This window comes from Mytilus californianus, unplaced genomic scaffold (assembly GCF_021869535.1).
Source record: "Mytilus californianus isolate M0D057914Y unplaced genomic scaffold, xbMytCali1.0.p SCAF_1, whole genome shotgun sequence".
Classification (NCBI taxonomy): Eukaryota; Metazoa; Mollusca; class Bivalvia; order Mytilida; family Mytilidae; genus Mytilus; species Mytilus californianus.
Window position 1 is genome coordinate 115,807,926 of NW_026262581.1, and position 18,886 is coordinate 115,826,811.

At 32.0% G+C, this 18,886-nt stretch overlaps 1 protein-coding gene across 1 annotated transcript; it reads left to right on the forward strand.

The window, feature by feature from the left end:
• The first annotated feature begins 885 nt into the window (after window positions 1-885).
• LOC127731487 (glutamate receptor-like) lies at window positions 886-18,286 on the forward strand. The gene is made up of 6 exons (XM_052240328.1): window positions 886-1,152; window positions 7,415-7,444; window positions 9,033-9,215; window positions 11,297-11,639; window positions 12,384-13,117; window positions 17,883-18,286. Exons 1-6 carry the CDS (start codon window positions 1,096-1,098, stop codon window positions 18,000-18,002), a joined length of 1,467 nt encoding a protein of 488 aa, XP_052096288.1. The 5' UTR covers window positions 886-1,095; the 3' UTR covers window positions 18,003-18,286.
• Window positions 18,287-18,886: the final 600 nt, after the last annotated feature.

An 18,886-nucleotide genomic window follows, 5' to 3' on the forward strand; every position in this document is an offset into this window, starting at 1 on the left:
TTTTATTGGTTATTATTTTTAGAGGGGCGAATATAAAACTATTGTATAACAATGAGAACAGAATAGATAGATGTCTACAATTTCGGTCCAGAATTGTCAAAACGAGGATGGCAGTTTTGTGCTGAGTGGGCTGAATTCTGAACATCTATCGAGCCGTTAAAAAATATAAGTATTTGGCTCAGTTTCGTTTTGTTCTCAAACGTTGTCATATTCGCATTTCAAGTACCAAAAAAAAGCAAAGAGGCTCATGCAGCTCTGGTGAAACAGAACAGGATGGTAATGAAGATGTAGTATTAAAATGAAGTTGTATTGGTAAGAAAATAAAAATAATATTCAACAATTAAGAGACAACCTCTAAAAATCCGATTTTAAAAGGACATTAACAAAGATTATTTTTAATTCATCGTCTAAAGACACCATTTTGTGCCAGGTAGAGTAAGATCATGTGACCATCGGGAGTACAGCAATTTAGTTCCAATTCATGTTTTGTAAGAAAGACACGTTAAATTCTATTGTAATTTTTTCTTTTTATTATGAATCCACCAATACAGAAAAAGGAGACACTATTGTTTATGTTTTAAAATTATGATGTAAAAACAAACAACATTTAACAGGACAAAGGACAATTGTAAACTTGTTTGTTTGTTTGTATTCTACAAGCAGTTTTTCATGTTTCACTAATGTCTAACTGACAAAGGAAAATGTAGTGAAAGCTTGATTGCACGAGTTAATGCCTACAAAACGCTACAATTGATACAATTCTCTCACTTGAAAATTATGAAAAATGATATCAAAATTAAATATTATAATATCTAATAAACATTCAAAACCACTTTACATAACCTTTCGTAAATTTAACAGATGAAAACAAAGTTAAAAGTGTGAAAAACATTGGAAAAGAGATTGAACAGACGTATGTTTACAAGTCAGCTGGTTTCCGCTTCAGATTATCTTTCAAAGTACAGCGCAGACTTGTGTTGTTTCATATGTGAATCAGGAAAAATAGATTGAAACTGATAAGAACAACTGATCAAATTTCTGAAATTGTTTTTAATATTAAGTACGCGAACTCTGCAGCATTTCAAGATTGAAGACATGGGAAGTATTAGTTCCATTTTTGTATTTGTGCTTTTGTGGATAAATTCAAGCTCGGTATGTATGCAACTTTAAAAAATTGTTTTTTTCTCTCTCTCTCTCTTAACCTCAGCTCTTAACTAATAGAAAATTAAGCTTATCGTGTCATTATCATAATTGAGCAGTAAATGTTGATTGTTCAAACAACACCAATTCGGAACTTAAAAAATGAACGATTGTCACGATTTTTCAATTTTCATATTATGACAGAATTTCCGCCTCTTTATTTTTTTCTTTCTTTTTTTATATATATATTTTTTTTAAGGGGTGGGGTAGTTAAATTTCAATAATTGGGATTTTTCTTCATTAAATATATGGTTTGTTCTGAAGATATATGTAATAATATATTTATTATTGATATAGTTTCGTGTTGTACTTGTATTATAGACATTTTTCTACAATTTACAACTTTGTCCATTCATAACGATGCAAGCCTGGTACTCGGCCTGGTATTTATGAAGCTGATTCATAATCCATTAATTTAAATTGAGTTTGACATTTTGCAGTATCTGTTCATTCTACTGATTTAGATTTTATGCTTTTCAGGACGGGAAATGTAGTAAAAAAATTAACTTAAGCTTTAAAATGTTAGTCTTTCTAATTTTGAAGGTTTATCATCAACAAAGATAGTTTTATCAACTATGTTGATACCATGATAATTCGTTGGAATGTAGATATCGTTCAAAATATAAAATACGCCTCTCCTTATTTATAATAAGATATGGCACAACCGTCTGGTAAATTTAATAGTACTTCTGTCTTATATAAACAAGCGTTACCCACAGTTGACCTTTCTTTGTGTGCAAGAAGTAACCACTCATATAAACAAGATAGATATGTATATGCACTTAGATTTAATTGAAAATTTATGGAAGGAAATAATGCTGATATATTTGTAACGTTGATGTATCAATTTGTCATCTCGTTGATACTTTATTGACATGTCATATGTTCTATAAATACTCTTTCCACACTAAAAAAAAGGTTAAACTGTAATAAACTACTGTCTTGGATTAGCGCAGTTTTGACAATCGCACTACAATAATATGGGTCAATTAGTTTACCTGATGTTTTTGTTGATAAAACTAAAGTGCGAACATATCCCAAAAATCTATTAAATTTTCCGCCTTGTGATTTGCGAAAGATTTTTAGATTTTGTTATAAAGTATATGAATCTATGTCTTGAAACAAATTTGGTCTGCGTTCAAAACTAACTGTTGTGTTTACATAAGATTTGGACGAAAGCAATAAAGCCAGGCTTATAATGAGATCATACTAGGGCGGTAGAATAAGTAAGTCGGCATTTCTCTGTCAGCCATCATATCTCTTGTTAAACTTATTGCTCTACGTCACTGATTCCTTTGAGACATGTTGCTTATCGATAAAAAAAACAGCACCATATCTATAAGAGATATGATTTATAGCACGTGGCTAACATACAAACTGGCGAATCTCTGCTTTGCTCTTATCTTTTTTTTTTAATTATATTTTTCACAAAGTTTAACAAATTACGTAACCGTTTGATGTTAATCATTTTAAACTGTCAGTTCATGTTGAAGAGTAAATCCTTTATTCATTTTTTTTAAATAACTTTCCTAGTTTGAAGGAAATAAGAAATTACGCTACAGCAGCCAATCTTAATCTTCATTTTAACATTGAAATTGCATACAAGTACTAAAAGATTGAGATAAAGATATTTTTTTCTCCAAGTTAGGTCCCAGGGGGGCATACACATATAACAAATATAATCTTCACAACATACAAAATTGGACATGACATTCATATTAGATTTCTAATATACAATGTACCTAAAAAATTGATATAGAGTGATATATGTTAAATAAATTTTCAAAAAAGTATTTAAGGGTTGCTACTCCAGAGATGTGTCAAATGTTCTCTCCTTGATTTTATTTGCAGTTATTTTTTCCTTTTTTTTTCTTTATTTTTTTATATTTGCTGGAAATATATATATATATATTTGATTGTTTACCTGCAACAGGTACCAAGGAATGATGCTCTAGGATTTGGAGCTTACGAGCTCTAGCAAACCTCCTCGTATCTGATGCAGAGAAACAAACATAAAGGTAACAAAGGTACAATTTTATTGACAGCAAATAACATATACTGCAGTAATAGGTTTTGAGAATAGTGTAGGTTTTCTTACTGCAACAGACACTAGGGATGGAGCTCAAGGAGGTGTGTTATTCACACAGTCCTCGTGTCTGAAGCAGACAGAAAAACCACACCATTAACAGTTTTTTTAAATAAATTTACCAGCAGCAGTGAGAATTAACTTATCTTCTGTGTTCATAAGCCATATCAGTTTATCCCTAAAGTTAGATTTAGAACATAAGGGCAACTTTTACTTATTTCTTGAAATAGATGAATGCAGCCATCATCAAATTTAACATATTGAGATAGAAAATGATATTCATCCTCCACATCTCCAGAGTTACAACGAGTACAAGTTCTGTCATTTTTTAGAGTACCCCGATACCTTCCGGAAAAAAAAGACAGAAAAGTAACCAGTTCCTACTTTAGGATACGTAGAATGTTATCAATTTTTATAAAAGTCCGATCTTTATCTCAGGCCTTATAATTACTAAGAAACTAAGGTTCCAACTCCCTCTGGCAAAATGGACCGCGTAGATGGTTTGGGCTATTCTGTTTAGGTCCCTTTTCGTAGTGTCTTTCAAGTATATAAACATCCTTAGCTGTAAACGTTTTAGTTTAGAGCGTTCCTAATAAAGGTTTGTCAAGAAAAGTGCTTCACACAATATTCATAGAGTTATTCTTATTTTGTACTATTGAAAGATACCGGTAGTTTAGTATCGTCTAACAGGTGAATAATAGAAATAAACACTTTTTTATGCCCCGCTGTCACCGTAAGGGGGAATAAAGTGTTACACTTCTCCGTCCGTACGTCCTTACGTCCCGAAATTGGTTTTCGTTCTCTAACTTTAGTTTGCCTCAACCAAATGTTATACACAATACTTATTATCACAAAAAAAATAATCAGTTCGAATTTTGGTGGCGTCACTTTAACCGTTCTCGAGTTATGCCCCTTTATAACGTTATATGCAAGCGGGGGTATCATCTGTGTCCCAGGGACACATTCTCCATTTATTTTTCAATATTTTCAAGTCTTTTTATGATGATCTTTTGAAACTCAACCATGTATACTTTCATTCTTGCAGTGTATACTACTATTTAAAGATGCAAATTTTTATCAATCGTTATATAAGCATTGATTTTTTTTTCATTGTAGAAAAATTAACGTATTACTAAATGTTATCTTTATTAGCGCTTGAGAAGCGATACAATTTTTGAAGCAAGCTGTCAGACAGGTGTGAAAATTTATGATTTACATTTTGTTTTCTACTGATCACCTGCTGCAAAATTGAAGTCATGGTATCACAGAAACTCGCTGTATGCACGTCCATACCATAACATCTTATCACTGTGTTTTAATATAAAATGCGTGCATCATTTTTGATTTGTGACTATTGCACCTCTTACGTTTTTCCATTCGGCAGTGATGTAATTGCTGAGAATATGAAAGACAGCAAACAACGACAACCGCTGAATTACAAGCTCTTGGCTTGGGACAGGCACACACAGAATATTGCGGGGTTAAACATGTTTGTGAGCGCTCAAACCTTCCCTTACCTTGGACAGTGGTATAACAGCACAACATAAGACCAAACTGTTTTTTCAGAGAAGTCTCAGTCTTGTCTGAGATGTACATCTGTCACGGAAGAACGTCCGTTCAAAGTAGTCTCAGTCTGGTCTTGTCACATGAAGTGTATACACCTGTCTGTAGTATTTTCAGCCTCTTCTTTTCCTGTGAAATGAACATCTATCACGGATGTCTGTGAGTTAAGAGTCTCCTTCGGTCGTCTTCATACCATTTTTTTTTTATATCTTGATATCAGATGTATTGTCTCACAAAAACACCATTAAACATAAAAAGGCATCCGGGTCTTTTTAGTCCCCTACCGACGAAGTCGAAGAGGACTTTAGGTTTGCACTCCGTCCGTCTGTCTGTCCTTCTGTCAGTCCGGCAAATCAGTTTTCCACACTTGAAGCTCATGCTTGAAGATATTGATTTGATATTTGGTATATTGTTTTATCATGACAAGTTACAGATCAAGTTCGAATTATGTACCGGTCTGATAATTTTGTGCAGAGTTATGGTCCTTGGACTTGGAAAATTCACTCAAATATTCAGTTTTCCGCACTTTTTTCGTCATTCTTGAAGATATTGATTTAATAATTGGTACATTGTTTTATCACGACAAGTTACAGATCAAGTTCGAATTTTGTTCCGGTTTGATGATTTTGTGCAGAGTTATGGTCCTTGGACTTAGAAAATTCACTCAAATAATCAGTTTTCCGCACTTTTTTTTGTCATGCTTGAAGATATTGATTTGATAATTGGTATATTGTTTTATCACGACAAGTTACAGATCAAGTTCGAATTTTGTTCCGGTTTGATGATTTTGTGCAGAGTTATGGTCCTTGGACTTAGAAAATTCACTCAAATAATCAGTTTTCCGCACTTTTTTTTGTCATGCTTGAAGATATTGATTTGATAATTGGTATATTGTTTTATCATGACAAGTTACAGACCAAGTTTGAATTTTGTTTCGGTTTGATGATTTTTTGCAGAGTTATGGTCCTTGGACTTAGAAAATTCACTTAAATTATCAGTTTTCCGCACTTTTTTCGTCATGCTTGAAGATATTGACTTGGTATTTGTTATATATAGTTTACACCATGACAAGTTATAGATCAAGTTAGCATTTTGTTCCAGTACAATTAATTTTTAACCGGTAGGGGACTATGTATTGCCATGCAATACTCTCAGAATGCTTGTTATATTTGTTTCATCTAAACATATACATTTGTCAGGGGATGCGATATGCTTACCAATGAGACAAATATCCACCAAAGTTCAACTGAATGGATATAAGCAGTTATAGGCAACCGTACGGGCTTCAACAACGAGAAAATCCCATACCGTATAGTCGTCTATAAGAGGCCCCGACATGAAAAATATGAAACAATTCAATTGAGATAACTAAGGGCCTAAAATATAACAAAACAATTTACGAAAAACAAATATGACAGACATAAACAAACGACGACAAACTATATACTACTGACTTGGGAAATTTAGACTGTGTCGAATGAGATAATTTTCATTACTTTACGTTCTTGTCGTGGCTCATTAAGCTTTAGAAAATTAAATGTAGACAGAATTAATGAGTCTGATATGTAACATATAGCATTGTCTAAAAATGATTTTCTCGGATCGTACATTCTTAAAGATCAAATACGCAGATACATTTATGACTGTGTAGATACGGTGCTAAATGTATATGGTTATATATATATATGGAATCTTGCTTACTAAAATTGAGAATGGAAATGAGGAATGTGTCAAAGAGACAACAACCCGACCATAGAGCAGACTACTAGTCTATATACATGTAGGTGTGATATAGTTATTGACAGAATATGGTGTTATTGCTTCACGTATTTTTAAATATTTCATTGAGGTGCATGAATACTATTAAAGAGGGTCTAGATGGGGTTTACAGAATAGAGAATAATGGACTAATACTACATAATAATAGACAAAAAATAAAGACTATATTATACAGAAAATTAACACAAAACAATAAAAAATAGACAAACTTTAAAATGGGGTGATAAAATATATAGAATAGAGAACAATGGGCAAAAGTATAAAGAGTAGAAAAATATGGCTTAAAAAAATGAAGAATATAGAATTGAGGGACCCCCATCCAGACCCTAAAAAAAAGAACAAAAATATGGATTAACTTCTGTCGTTCGGCTAAAATTGGCTAAAAATATGGCAATAAAACGTCCGATATTTTCGCTAAATTGTCCTACAACGGTTCGCTAAAATGTCACCCGCCGACTATAACTCCAGTCTAATCATCATTTTTTTAAATAAAGAAAAACACTTCTTTATTTGAAATTAACCATTTTTAATTGACATACATGAAACTAACCATTATTAAGATTACCAAACACTTGTAAATGAAAGCTCTTCCGTGTAATTTACATCTTGTTGTTATAGAGAAGGTAACATGAAAGCTTTCAATATACATATAGAAAGAGGGTGGGTTTACGTCTTTGTGTAATGTAACCTTATGTTAGGATATATCACGATATCCAATTACATTAATAAATGAAATCATGCTACAAAAACTTGTAACTTATATAGTATCATCTTATTTTATTTCAGGGACAAAATTACACCATAACTTCAGTACTGGTAAGTATTTTCCATTGACAATTTTTATATAGTTCCAGACTTGCTAAACTCATTACCACATCAAATTCTCATTACGACAAAGCATACACACTACATCTGTTTATATTATCTGTTCTAATTGACAAAAGACAATTCCAAGACTATGTTACAATTGGAAAGAGAACCTGATAGATCCATTGATTACGTGAGAATTAAATCTAACCAAAAATACTTCAACATTCATCTTATTGTATAGCTAAATATCAATTCCTTCTAAAATGGTTTCATGAATTATCAGTCTGCATTTAAAAACTGAAGCAACTTGTGATATGTAAACTGTATGCATTGCTTCACATAGCAAATGTGTTAGATGATCTCAGTTTTAACACTATAACAATATGACAAGCATGCATGTGCTACAATTTCCCTGATTAAAATAAACTGATAAAGGAAAGACCATTTGATAGACGACGTGGGGAAGTGGTACATGAGGGATGCACCTGTCCTTACAACAACAACAACAAAAAATAACGAAAACAAATCATCTGTTCAAGAGGTTGCTTGACAATAATTTGTTTGTTTGTTTAACTCTAGATGGCTTTTGGGTTTTTTCCTGATGTGATGTTGTCTCATAAGTTACGTCTCTTTTGGGAACAAATTCATGTGGCATTGTACTTGAAATGTACATCTTGTAATTAATGACTGAAAATCAACAATGTTGTCAGAAAAAAACCCTCATCTGCATCTCCTTTACACATGACTAATGATTGTGTCTAAAGTTACATCAAATTGAGCACAATATATCAGCTTCCTCATTAAAACTACCATTAGTATGAATACAAACTGACGAAAATAATCCGCGAATTAAATTTTGTCCCCGTCTCACGTGTACAATTCTTGCCAGATTTTTATGAAACTGATATCATAGATTTATATCAACAATGTCTTGGACGAGCTCGAAAATCAATGCCGATCAATTATTTTTAGAAGAGTTATGCCCTTGGAAACATTTAATTTTATAGAAAATTGCATCGTTAGCGCTCTCGTGTATTCAATTCTTGCCAGATTTTTATGAAACTTATATCATAGGCTTATATCAGCAATGTCTTGGACGAGTTCGAAAATCAGTGCCAAGCAATTATTTTTAAGAGAGTTATGCCCCTTGGAAATATAAATTATATGGAGAATTGCATTGTTAGCGCTATCATATGTACAATTCTTTCCATAATTTTATGAAATTTAGATCATAGGCTTATATTAGCAATATTTTGGACGAATACTCTGTTCTATTATCGTCATTGATTATCATAAAATAAGTATGTCACTTTTTACCTCTGTGCGTTATCATAAAGTTGTTACATAGAAATACAGAAAAAAAACTTCAGATATCTTTGCACTTACATAACCACTTATCATACCGACAAATTGTTAAACTGTTTCAGTCGAACGAAAATATTTTATAAGATCTAGTTAAGCTACCAAGTGTTATTCTAATTGCTTTAAAAGTAGTCAGATCGTAGATAGCTGGGTTTTTTTCTCTCTCTCTTTTTACACCTTAAACATATATATGAATAGTATTTTAATCAAACTAGAGTATTGTTCGTTTTAGGAGGATCCTTATTTGATAGATAATGGTGATGGAACATTTTCTGGTTTCATGATAGATCTTTTAGATGCTCTATCAAAAGGAGGTGGATTTTCCTATGAAATAGGTTTAAATCCTGATGACAAGTATGGGTCACAAGATGGCTCAGGTAACTGGGATGGCATGATAGGTGAAGTACTTCAAGATGTAAGTAATAATCATTTAAAATCTTATATGAGGGTCTAGAAGGATTTTTCTGAAAAGAGAAAAATGGGTAATAAGTGCAGAATAAATGTTTAAAAAAATAAAAAATAGAGAAAAAAATAAGAATAGAGAATAATAGGGTGCTGATATATAAAGAATAGAGAAAAATGACCAAGAAATATAAAGAATCGAGAAAAATGACATAGAAATATAAAGAATAGAGAAAAGGGGCCTTAAAATTAAAGAATACAAAAATGAAAGACCCCTCCCCATCCAGACCCTCTAATATCCTTTTTTCAAAGAGATTAAATATCCTACCTCTTTATAAAGTTTACATTGAATTTGATCATTAGCCTAAGAAAATAGAACCACATTGCTCTCATAATAGATATAGGAAGATGTGGCATGAGTGCCAATGAGACAACTCTCCATCCAAGTAACAATTTATAAAAGTAAACCATTATAGGTCAAGGCAAGTTCTTTATTAAAATATATATGCCTGTACTTCCCCAAGTTTATTTATGGCAGGTAGTAACTCCATTGTTTTATTGTATTTCTATGTTAACTGCTTCACTATAAATTGATATGTTTCAAATTCAAAGTTTTACCTCAATTTACTACATCGCTTGGTATCACTCCCTCAGGTAAAGTTGTTAAACTCTCCAATGAAAGTTAAGTTTATCAGCCGTCTTTGACTATGTACCAATGTGTTTTTTTCTTCAATTTTTTGTTTTATTGGTGAACCTAGTGAGTTCTTACTGTTGATATTTAACCCGAAACAAAGGGAACACTTATATAAAAAATAAGAAGATGTGGTATGAAGTCGCCATTGAGACAACTTCCCACCAGAGACCAAATGACGTAGGTTAGCAACTATAGATCACCGTAGGCCTTCAACAATGAGCAAAATCCATACCGCATAGCAAGCTATAGATGGCCCCGACATGACAAATTTAAAAAAATTCAATAGAGAAAACTAACGGCTTAATTTATGTCCAAAACAATAAACGAAATACAAATATGATACAGCAAAAAACGACAACCAATGAATTACAAGCTCCTGACTTGGGACAGTCTCATGCAGAATGAGTCGGGGTTAAATATTTTTTCGGGCGCGCCAACCTTCCCGTAGTCTTATGCTTGACAACAGCTCTGCTTGGAATGACAACAGCATAACTAGATTACTTGTAGTGATGTTTTGTATTTTGTTGATATTTAACAATAATACTGAAAAATGTCTAATCAAATATTTTACTAGTAACAAATGAATAAAAAAAAAATGAAAATAACACTTTATAAATTGGGTGCATTCGAAGCGCTTTTCTTGATTTACCTTTATCAGAAACTGTCAACCAGAAATACTAAAATATGATAAAAAAAAAGAAAGAAAATAACTCTTTATAAATTTGGTGCATTCTTGATTTACTATCAAACCTCAAAAATTTGATAGCCAAGGATGTATAAGTACTTGAAAACGTTAGGAGCTACATGAACAAAAGGCACACAAAAAGAAGCCAAATTCAAATTTCAAAAAAAGTTAGAAGGCTAAAACAAACATGAAGTTGAAGAACATTGGAAACACCCCAAAATCCAATTGCAAAAAGTTGTGCCAAATAAGACTAAGATTGTCTATACCTGCGGGATAGAAAAACCTAAGTAAGCCGGATAATTCAAATTTCTATAAACAGAAAATGACCATATCAATGATATTTCATGTCAGCGAAAGTGCTGACTACTAGGCTGGTGAAAGCCCTTGGATATGAAACGTCTACCAGCAGTGGCATTGACCCAGTGGTGTGAAAACTCATCAAAGATAACAGGTTTATAATTTGTAATGCCAGACGCTCGTTTCCTCTACATAAGACTCATCAGTGGCGCTGGAAGGCCAAAATCAAACATGAAGAATAAGCACTGCAAGCTCAGGCTGTAGAAAAGCACCCAACTACGTATTTGGAAATTTTTATACCGTGAGATTTAAAAAATGTAAAAAGATAGAAATAATTAATTATTTTTTAAAGTGTTTATTATTGGATCAATCTTCAGGTAGGATTCATCAATATTTTCATTTTTAAATTATCTTATAGCCGGATATTCAAATTGCTGCAGCGCCAATATTAATAACAGACGAAAGAAAATCAGCAGTTCCGTTCACGAGACCGTTTCTTAATGTTGGTCACCGTATAGTAATCAAGAAACCAGTGGTGAAATTTCAAACCTTGAGTGTTTTATTCGAGCCCTTTAGTTTACAGCTATGGATTATGGTTATCGTCATATGTTTCATTGTTTCTGCACTCTTGTTTATCGTTAACAAGTTTAGTCCTTCAGAGTGGAGTAGGATCCGCCCGGAAGACGACCCGACAAACGCCAAAGATAGTTTTTCAGCTAACAACGCATTTTTCTTTGTCCACAGCACACTAACATGGCAAGGTAAATTATAATTAAGAAGAAAAATAATGAACAAATAGCAGAATGAAATGAATTAGGAGGCTACTGACAACTTTAAAGAATCATGATAACATTGGAATAAAATAATACAAGTATGGTTATCAGGAACTAGTAAGGCACCGATCATTTATCTTGTGTAGGGGGACATTTCAAATATTACACCATTCTTTTTTTATTCCAAAATTCTTTGAGAAAATAGTTTGTTTCAGATGGGAAGTGAAAAAAGGTCTGTTTTCATTAAAAAATTGAAAATAACAAAAATAATAAATACTTTGAGTTTTAAAAATCTTGTTCCCGTATATTATTAAAAAAGCTATTGTTAAGTCGAAAAAAGTTTGTCCAGAGAAAAAAAATCCATCCCCCTCCAACGGAATATGAATGGTTGTTGCCTTGATATTTTAAACACGATATTTGTGGAAAAGAATGGATACGAGTGTACCTCTTCTATCACTCCATCCATTTTAAACATCTTATATACGCAACACTTAGTTTACGTTGTTTTATATAACTTTTGAAAAATATCTACAGAGAAACACACAGATAAAATGGCATCTATTGGCCTACGAAGTTTAAGACTTTGAACAGATGTTTAGATAAATGAAACGGTCCAAATCCTAAACGCTTGTAAACGTTGAACTTAAGTTACAAAATTTCCTCTTTTCTATTGGCTTCTGTATCCGATATTTTACTCGCATCTGTATTCTTATGTTTGTGTTTCTATTTCAGGATACAAAGAAGTACCACGGTCTCCGGCAGGTAGAATTTTAGTAACAATGTGGTTTAGCTTTATATTTTTCATGGTCATTGCCTACATCGCCAATCTCACGGCATTCTTTTTAGCCAGAGAAACAGAAAAGCCAGTCGTTCCTTTCAAAACCTGGCAGGAAATGACAACACAGTCAAATGTTTTATATGGCGTCAAACCATATGGTGTTATGCATAGAAGTATGAAAGTTTCGAAAGATCCCATTCTGCAACATGCTATTCAAACTATTGAAACATATTCTACGACATTTAGTTCTTCTGAGGATGGAATAAAGAGAGTCAGGGAATCAGATGGATCATTCGCAGCCATTGTTCCTGTAGATGAGGGTTCAAAATATATCAACAATGAACCATGTGACCTTATGTTTGTTGGAGCAAATATTGTGAATACACCATATGGAATGGCTTGTAAATCAGTTGACATATGTAACAGACTTACTGTCGCGTTGATAGAAGAAGCAGAACTTGGAGGTTTATATTTGCTGGAGCAGAAATGGCTTTCTCCAAAGTCAAATTACAAGTGTCCAGCTGCCAGTTTAGAGAACTATATTAGTAAACAAGAAACAGCACGTCTTTCAGCACGACCATTGACTATTGCTGATGCATCTCTGGCTTTTGTTGTTCTTCTCATCGGTATAGTCTTCTGTATCATCTTTCTCGTCATCGAAGTTATTATACACAGACGACGTAAAATGGTAAGTATTAGTATTGATTTGGAATTAGAACAACAGTAAAGCTACATGTTAAATATTGAATATTCAACGAATAACTCTGCAGATCAGAGGAAGGGTACGTAAAGTAATGATTTCCTTTGTATCTAGTTAAATTATGAGTTCAACATTCTATAATGAAAAGATCGCATCCATGCATTCTCTGTAAAATTCATCATTTATAAATAAAAACAAAACAATTTTCGTCTCAAGATAATGTATACATGTCTGCCTTCATACGTCTTTTTCACACGTCACATTGGAGGAAGATATTTCAGAAAATAAAAGAAATGGAAATTAAACTATTTTTTGACATTTTAGAAATGAGTTTGTTAAAGTAGTGACATGTGTTCATTGATCACAGAAAGCTCTGCGAGAAGTCAATTTAACTTAAAATTTAACTTAAACACTTGCGGTTGTCACATGCTTCGCTATCATTGCGATAAACAGCATTAAAGCAAAGTTATGGTTTCTTTTGAATTTTTCTTAATAATTGTTGTTAACTAGTATATCAGTAGGTTCAGAGCCAGGTTGTTATATTTGATTCAAGATTCAAGATTTATTGATAACGCTCAGACACATAAATGTGTAACATGAGGTCAAAGTATAATACATAAACAATTGAATGACGAATTGAGCATGCAGTACTATTTAAACACATAGAATTACATTTGTAAATATTTTAGAATAAACAAGCAATTTTCTTAATAAAAAATGATAGTCGTTTGTAGACTTCCATATTACATATGGACAATAATCCTTCCATTTTAATGTATTGCGGATTAATAGTATAATATCTAGGTAAGTATTGGTTTCTATAATTAACAATAGAATCATGTTGACATACAAATAAAATATGAAATTCATCACCAACAAATTTATGACATAAAGTATATATTCTCTCTGGTCTAGGTATATTTTGCCAACGGCCTGTCTCGATTGGAATACGTAAGTTCGATGTCCTTAATTTAGTTACCCACCCTCTGTTCTGTTCAGATAGTCTGTTCAGATATTTTTCTAATCCAAAGTCCTTTTTAAATGTCCCATAAAATTGTCCCCGAGATGAATTTTCTATATCGCCAAACCATGAGGTAATAAACTGATAACTCAATATTCGGTCGAGATAATTTTTATCACAAAAGCCAATTTGATTCATGAAAATGTATCCTAGACCAGTGTTGTTAAATATTGATTCTACAGAATCAATCCATTTGAAAGCATAATAACCATGATTCTTCAATGATAACATCAGCCTGTACAAAGCACTACTAAGTTTACTGCTATTGTTTACAACTTTACACCAATACGAAATCATTCTACATTTAACTCGAATTTGCAGAGGAAATCTTCCCAATTCTCCATACACCATAAAATTGGGTGTAGTATTTCGAACTTTTAAAATTCGTTTGCAATATTTTAAATGCATCTGTTCAATAATTTTCAAATTCTCAAAACCCCAAACTTCAGAACCATATAAAAGAATTGGTTCTATCATGGAATCAAATAATTTCAGTTGCAAATCTATAGGAATGTTTTCGTTTCTAACAATTCTATGTATAAAATGCATCGATTTTTGTGCTTGATCAATAAGTTTCTTTTTGGTATCTAAAAAAGTACCGTTATATTTAAAGATAACACCTAAATAAGAAAATTTTTCAACAATCTCAAGTTCTTTGTCTTGTAATAAAAATTTAAATTTCTTTTTACTTTTCCTCTTTCTAAAAATCATAACCTTTGTTTTATTTAAATTTACTTCTAATTTCCACTTTTCACAATATAACTGAAAAATGTTTAGTGATCGCTGCATACCTTCTTCTGTTTCAGATAAAATTACAGTATCATCTGCATATAATATAACAAATAATTAAAAAAATATGTGCAATTCACTTTGAAACTTCTCTTTTACAGTTTCTAGTGGAATCCCATCTAGACTCTTAAAGTAGTCTTCTAAGTCATTAAGAAAAATTGAAAACAAAAAAGGCGATAAATTCTCCCCCTGTCTTACACCTGCTAAACAGGGGAAAAAATCTGACTGACATCCATTATATTTTACACATGATTTGATTTCTTGGTACATATTAAAAATAACTTTGAAGCACTTCCCTTTGATATTACTCAATTGAAGTTTTCCCCATAAACCAGATCTTGATACCGTATCAAATGCTTTCCGAAAGTCTACAAAAGTACAAAAAAGTTTTTTGCCAAATGAGAAATACAGCTCTATGAGTGCATGAAGTACAAAAATATTGTCTACAGTTGAATACCCCTTTCATGTATAAGTGAAATTTCATTTGCAAAAAAATCCAATCGAGTATTGATTATGGAAGTAAATAATTTCCCTATACAACTAATTAATGTTATAGCTCTATAATTATCTGGATCCTTTGGACAACCTTTATTTTTAAAAACTGGTATATTTATTCCTGCTGTCCAAGTTTCAGGTATAATACCTGTATCCAATATCACATTAAATAGTTTAGTGTAAATACATATCAAAAATGGTGGAGAGTTTTTCAAAAACTCATTCAGTATCCTGTCAGTACCAGAGGCTTTACCATGTTTCAAGTTCTTAATGGCATCCACAACCTCTTGTTCTGTAATGACGCCATTTAAAATTTCATTATAAATTGGGTCACTACACAACGCATTGATGTCAATGCCATCAATATCTTCTTCGTCACTTGCATTCATGTTTTTAAAATATTCATGAAATGCTTCATTACTGATAGAGGGATTGTCTTTTTTGTAGCCAGAATATTTTTTAAGTGTCTTCCAAAATCCCTTAGGGTCATTTTTTGATAGTGCTCTCAGTTCATCCGAACTTTTTTCTTTATACTGCTGATAGTTAATGTTAAGTGTCTTGCGGTATTCCTTGGCCTTACTATTCATTGCCAGTTTATTAACACCTGATTTCACTCTGCTATATAAGTTTCTAGCCTTGTGAAACTCATTACGTTTGTCTTGACAATCTTTATCAGAACATGGGTTTTTTTTGCGGTCGGGATAAACCGGTCTTTTTTTAGTCTTGCCTAGTACTCCTTCTGCCGTATCTAACAGTACATTGCCAAGGTCATCAACTAGACCGTTTACCTTTTCAAGAGTAACATTATTTGTGTCAATACTACTCAAAACGTGATCAATCTGTTGTAAAATACCTGAGGCACTGGATAACGCTTGAAAATATTCGTCTGCTTTTCTACAGTCCCATTTGATGTGAGTTTCTGTGTTACCTGTATTTTTTTCTGTGTTCGCCTTATTAGTGTAGTTACTATCAGTATTGAATGACAATGTAAAAAATATACTGTTATGGACATCTGAAAACATGGGATTAAACTCATCTATTCTAAATTCAGAGATATAATCAAACATGTGAGGAGATACAATTGACAAAGTGAAGTTGCAGGGATTGGAAGGTTAACAGTGTTATTCTTCAAATGAAACTAGTCTTGATTTCACATGGAATAATCAAATAACACAATGCAATTATTTTAGCCGTTTTTTTGTGTTTCAAGTTTCAGTGTTGATAACACATATTTTTCTTATATCCAAAACTGTTAGTATAAGAATTGAATGCTTAATGCAAAATATGATGGTCAATTGGTTTCATTTTGCGTATATTCAAAAAGAAAAAAAAACAGCATTCAACTATAAACATTACAAACATATTATTTATGTTTAGAAAGAATACATGATCTGATCTATCGTTTCAGTTTCCTGTATGTAGTTAACTGACTGCAACTGATTTGACAAATATTTAACATGTTACTAGTATAGCAATATGAGATTGCAATTATTATAGTTAAAAAAAAAGCATCAGAATTTATATTCATTTAAAAAAAAAATGATGTTTCATGGTCAAACAAGATAATTGAACATTGTGAATAATTGTTAAAATATGATTTCACTTGAATGAATCCAATAAAAAGTGGTATTTCTCACCCAGCCGTGTAATAAATCAAATTAATTTCGGAAATGCTACTTCAAATTTATCATTTAATCTCTATAAACTTATTTAATAAAGATATAGTTACACTGCTATTATTAAATCATTGCGCATGATATTTGATTTAGAATTTAGAATTTTCTAATTTAAAATAAGTATAACTGAATCTAGGAAAATAGCTTCAGATCACGTCTGTTGATGTTGTTTAATTATGTCTGTTTATGTTTTTTATGTCTGTTGATGTTGTTTATGTCTGTTTATGTTTTTTATGTCTGTTGATGTTGTTTATGTCTGTTTATGATGTTGCTGTAAGAATTCTTATACGGAGTAGAACTGCTGATATTAGAGTATAGGGCTGCATGATTTAATAACAACAGGTTATGTATTTATAACTGTCTTTCAGTAAGTGCATTCTTTGATACGGTATACGGTATAATTTAGTACTTTTTCCGTGTCGCTTTACCGGCATCAGTACTTCCTTTTTGAACAGATTTATGTACATTGACTATAGTTCTGTTTACTTTTTGTTTATTAAAAAATGACCGAGATTGAAAAAAATGCTTTATAAGATTAAATTCACTCCGCCACAATTTGCTTTGCCTGTCACAAGACAGGAATCTTGTCAGTGATTGTCTTTAGTTATATAGGACGATTTAGATATTGACATACTCTATAGACAAATCTGTATATGATGACCTCTAGAAGCCGTTTGGTTTTTATGCCGTTTAGTTGTTGTGCCTTTGATGTACACACCACGTTTCTTGTTATTATTATCACTATAGCATTCGATTTACTTTCTTCTTTTAGAAATCAACAAGAATCAGTAAACAAGGTCAAACAAACAAGAGTGCTGATGTTGAACAGGCAACAGACGAACAAGAAAAGGCGCCAATTGCTACTAACGAGGCTACAAACAATATAGACTGAACTAAAATATACCTAATTATAAAACGTTTGTCAATATTGAGAATATTTCACGGGCACAAAGTTCGGCGCTACTAAAATATTTTTCCACAACTTCAAAATGTAAAGTCAAATATGATTACTAAAATGACGTGACGATTATTTATTTTATTTTAAAATTGAAAAGCGGATTACATTTAAAAAAGAATAACGGGGTGTACATTGAATTATAAAAAAAATACTCGATTTATATAATTATTTGATTTGTTGGCTACAAAGCCTAAAATAAAGTAGAATGTTTTATAAAACAGATTTTGCTTTTTATGTTGGTCCTTACCGTTTTTTAAGATCTTGCCGGGTTCGCTGACTTGTGGTCACGATTGCCGCGTGAATTGGTGAGGTTGATTCCAGTAAAACTTCTTGTGCGCATAGGAATCATTGTTTTATTGGAGCTTGATAGTATATGTTATAGTAAGTCAATTTCTTAGCATTCAGTGCCTAATGTCTCTGATTCTCCGGACGTTCAAGTCCATCTCCATCTCAATTATCCGCAGTTGAACTAAACCGGTTTGCCATACTTGTTAGTCTGGCGCTGTAGTAACAGTATTAAACAAGAACCCTTTCTGGAACATTATTAGTTTGATAACAGTATTATAGACGATAAATATGACATATGGAAGGAGAATATGTTACTCTTATCCGTTTGACCGTCCATATATCTCAATTTGTTTATTTTTAAGATAACTATATATGGACACCAAAATCTTACTACCTTTTAATGACTTTGATTTACCTTGGTGATTTATTCCATAAAATAGAGCCATATTCTAAATCACAAAAAAAAACTGTTTTCTTTTACTGCCACATGATCATTTTATATAAGCCTTACGAACTGATAATTTGATTAA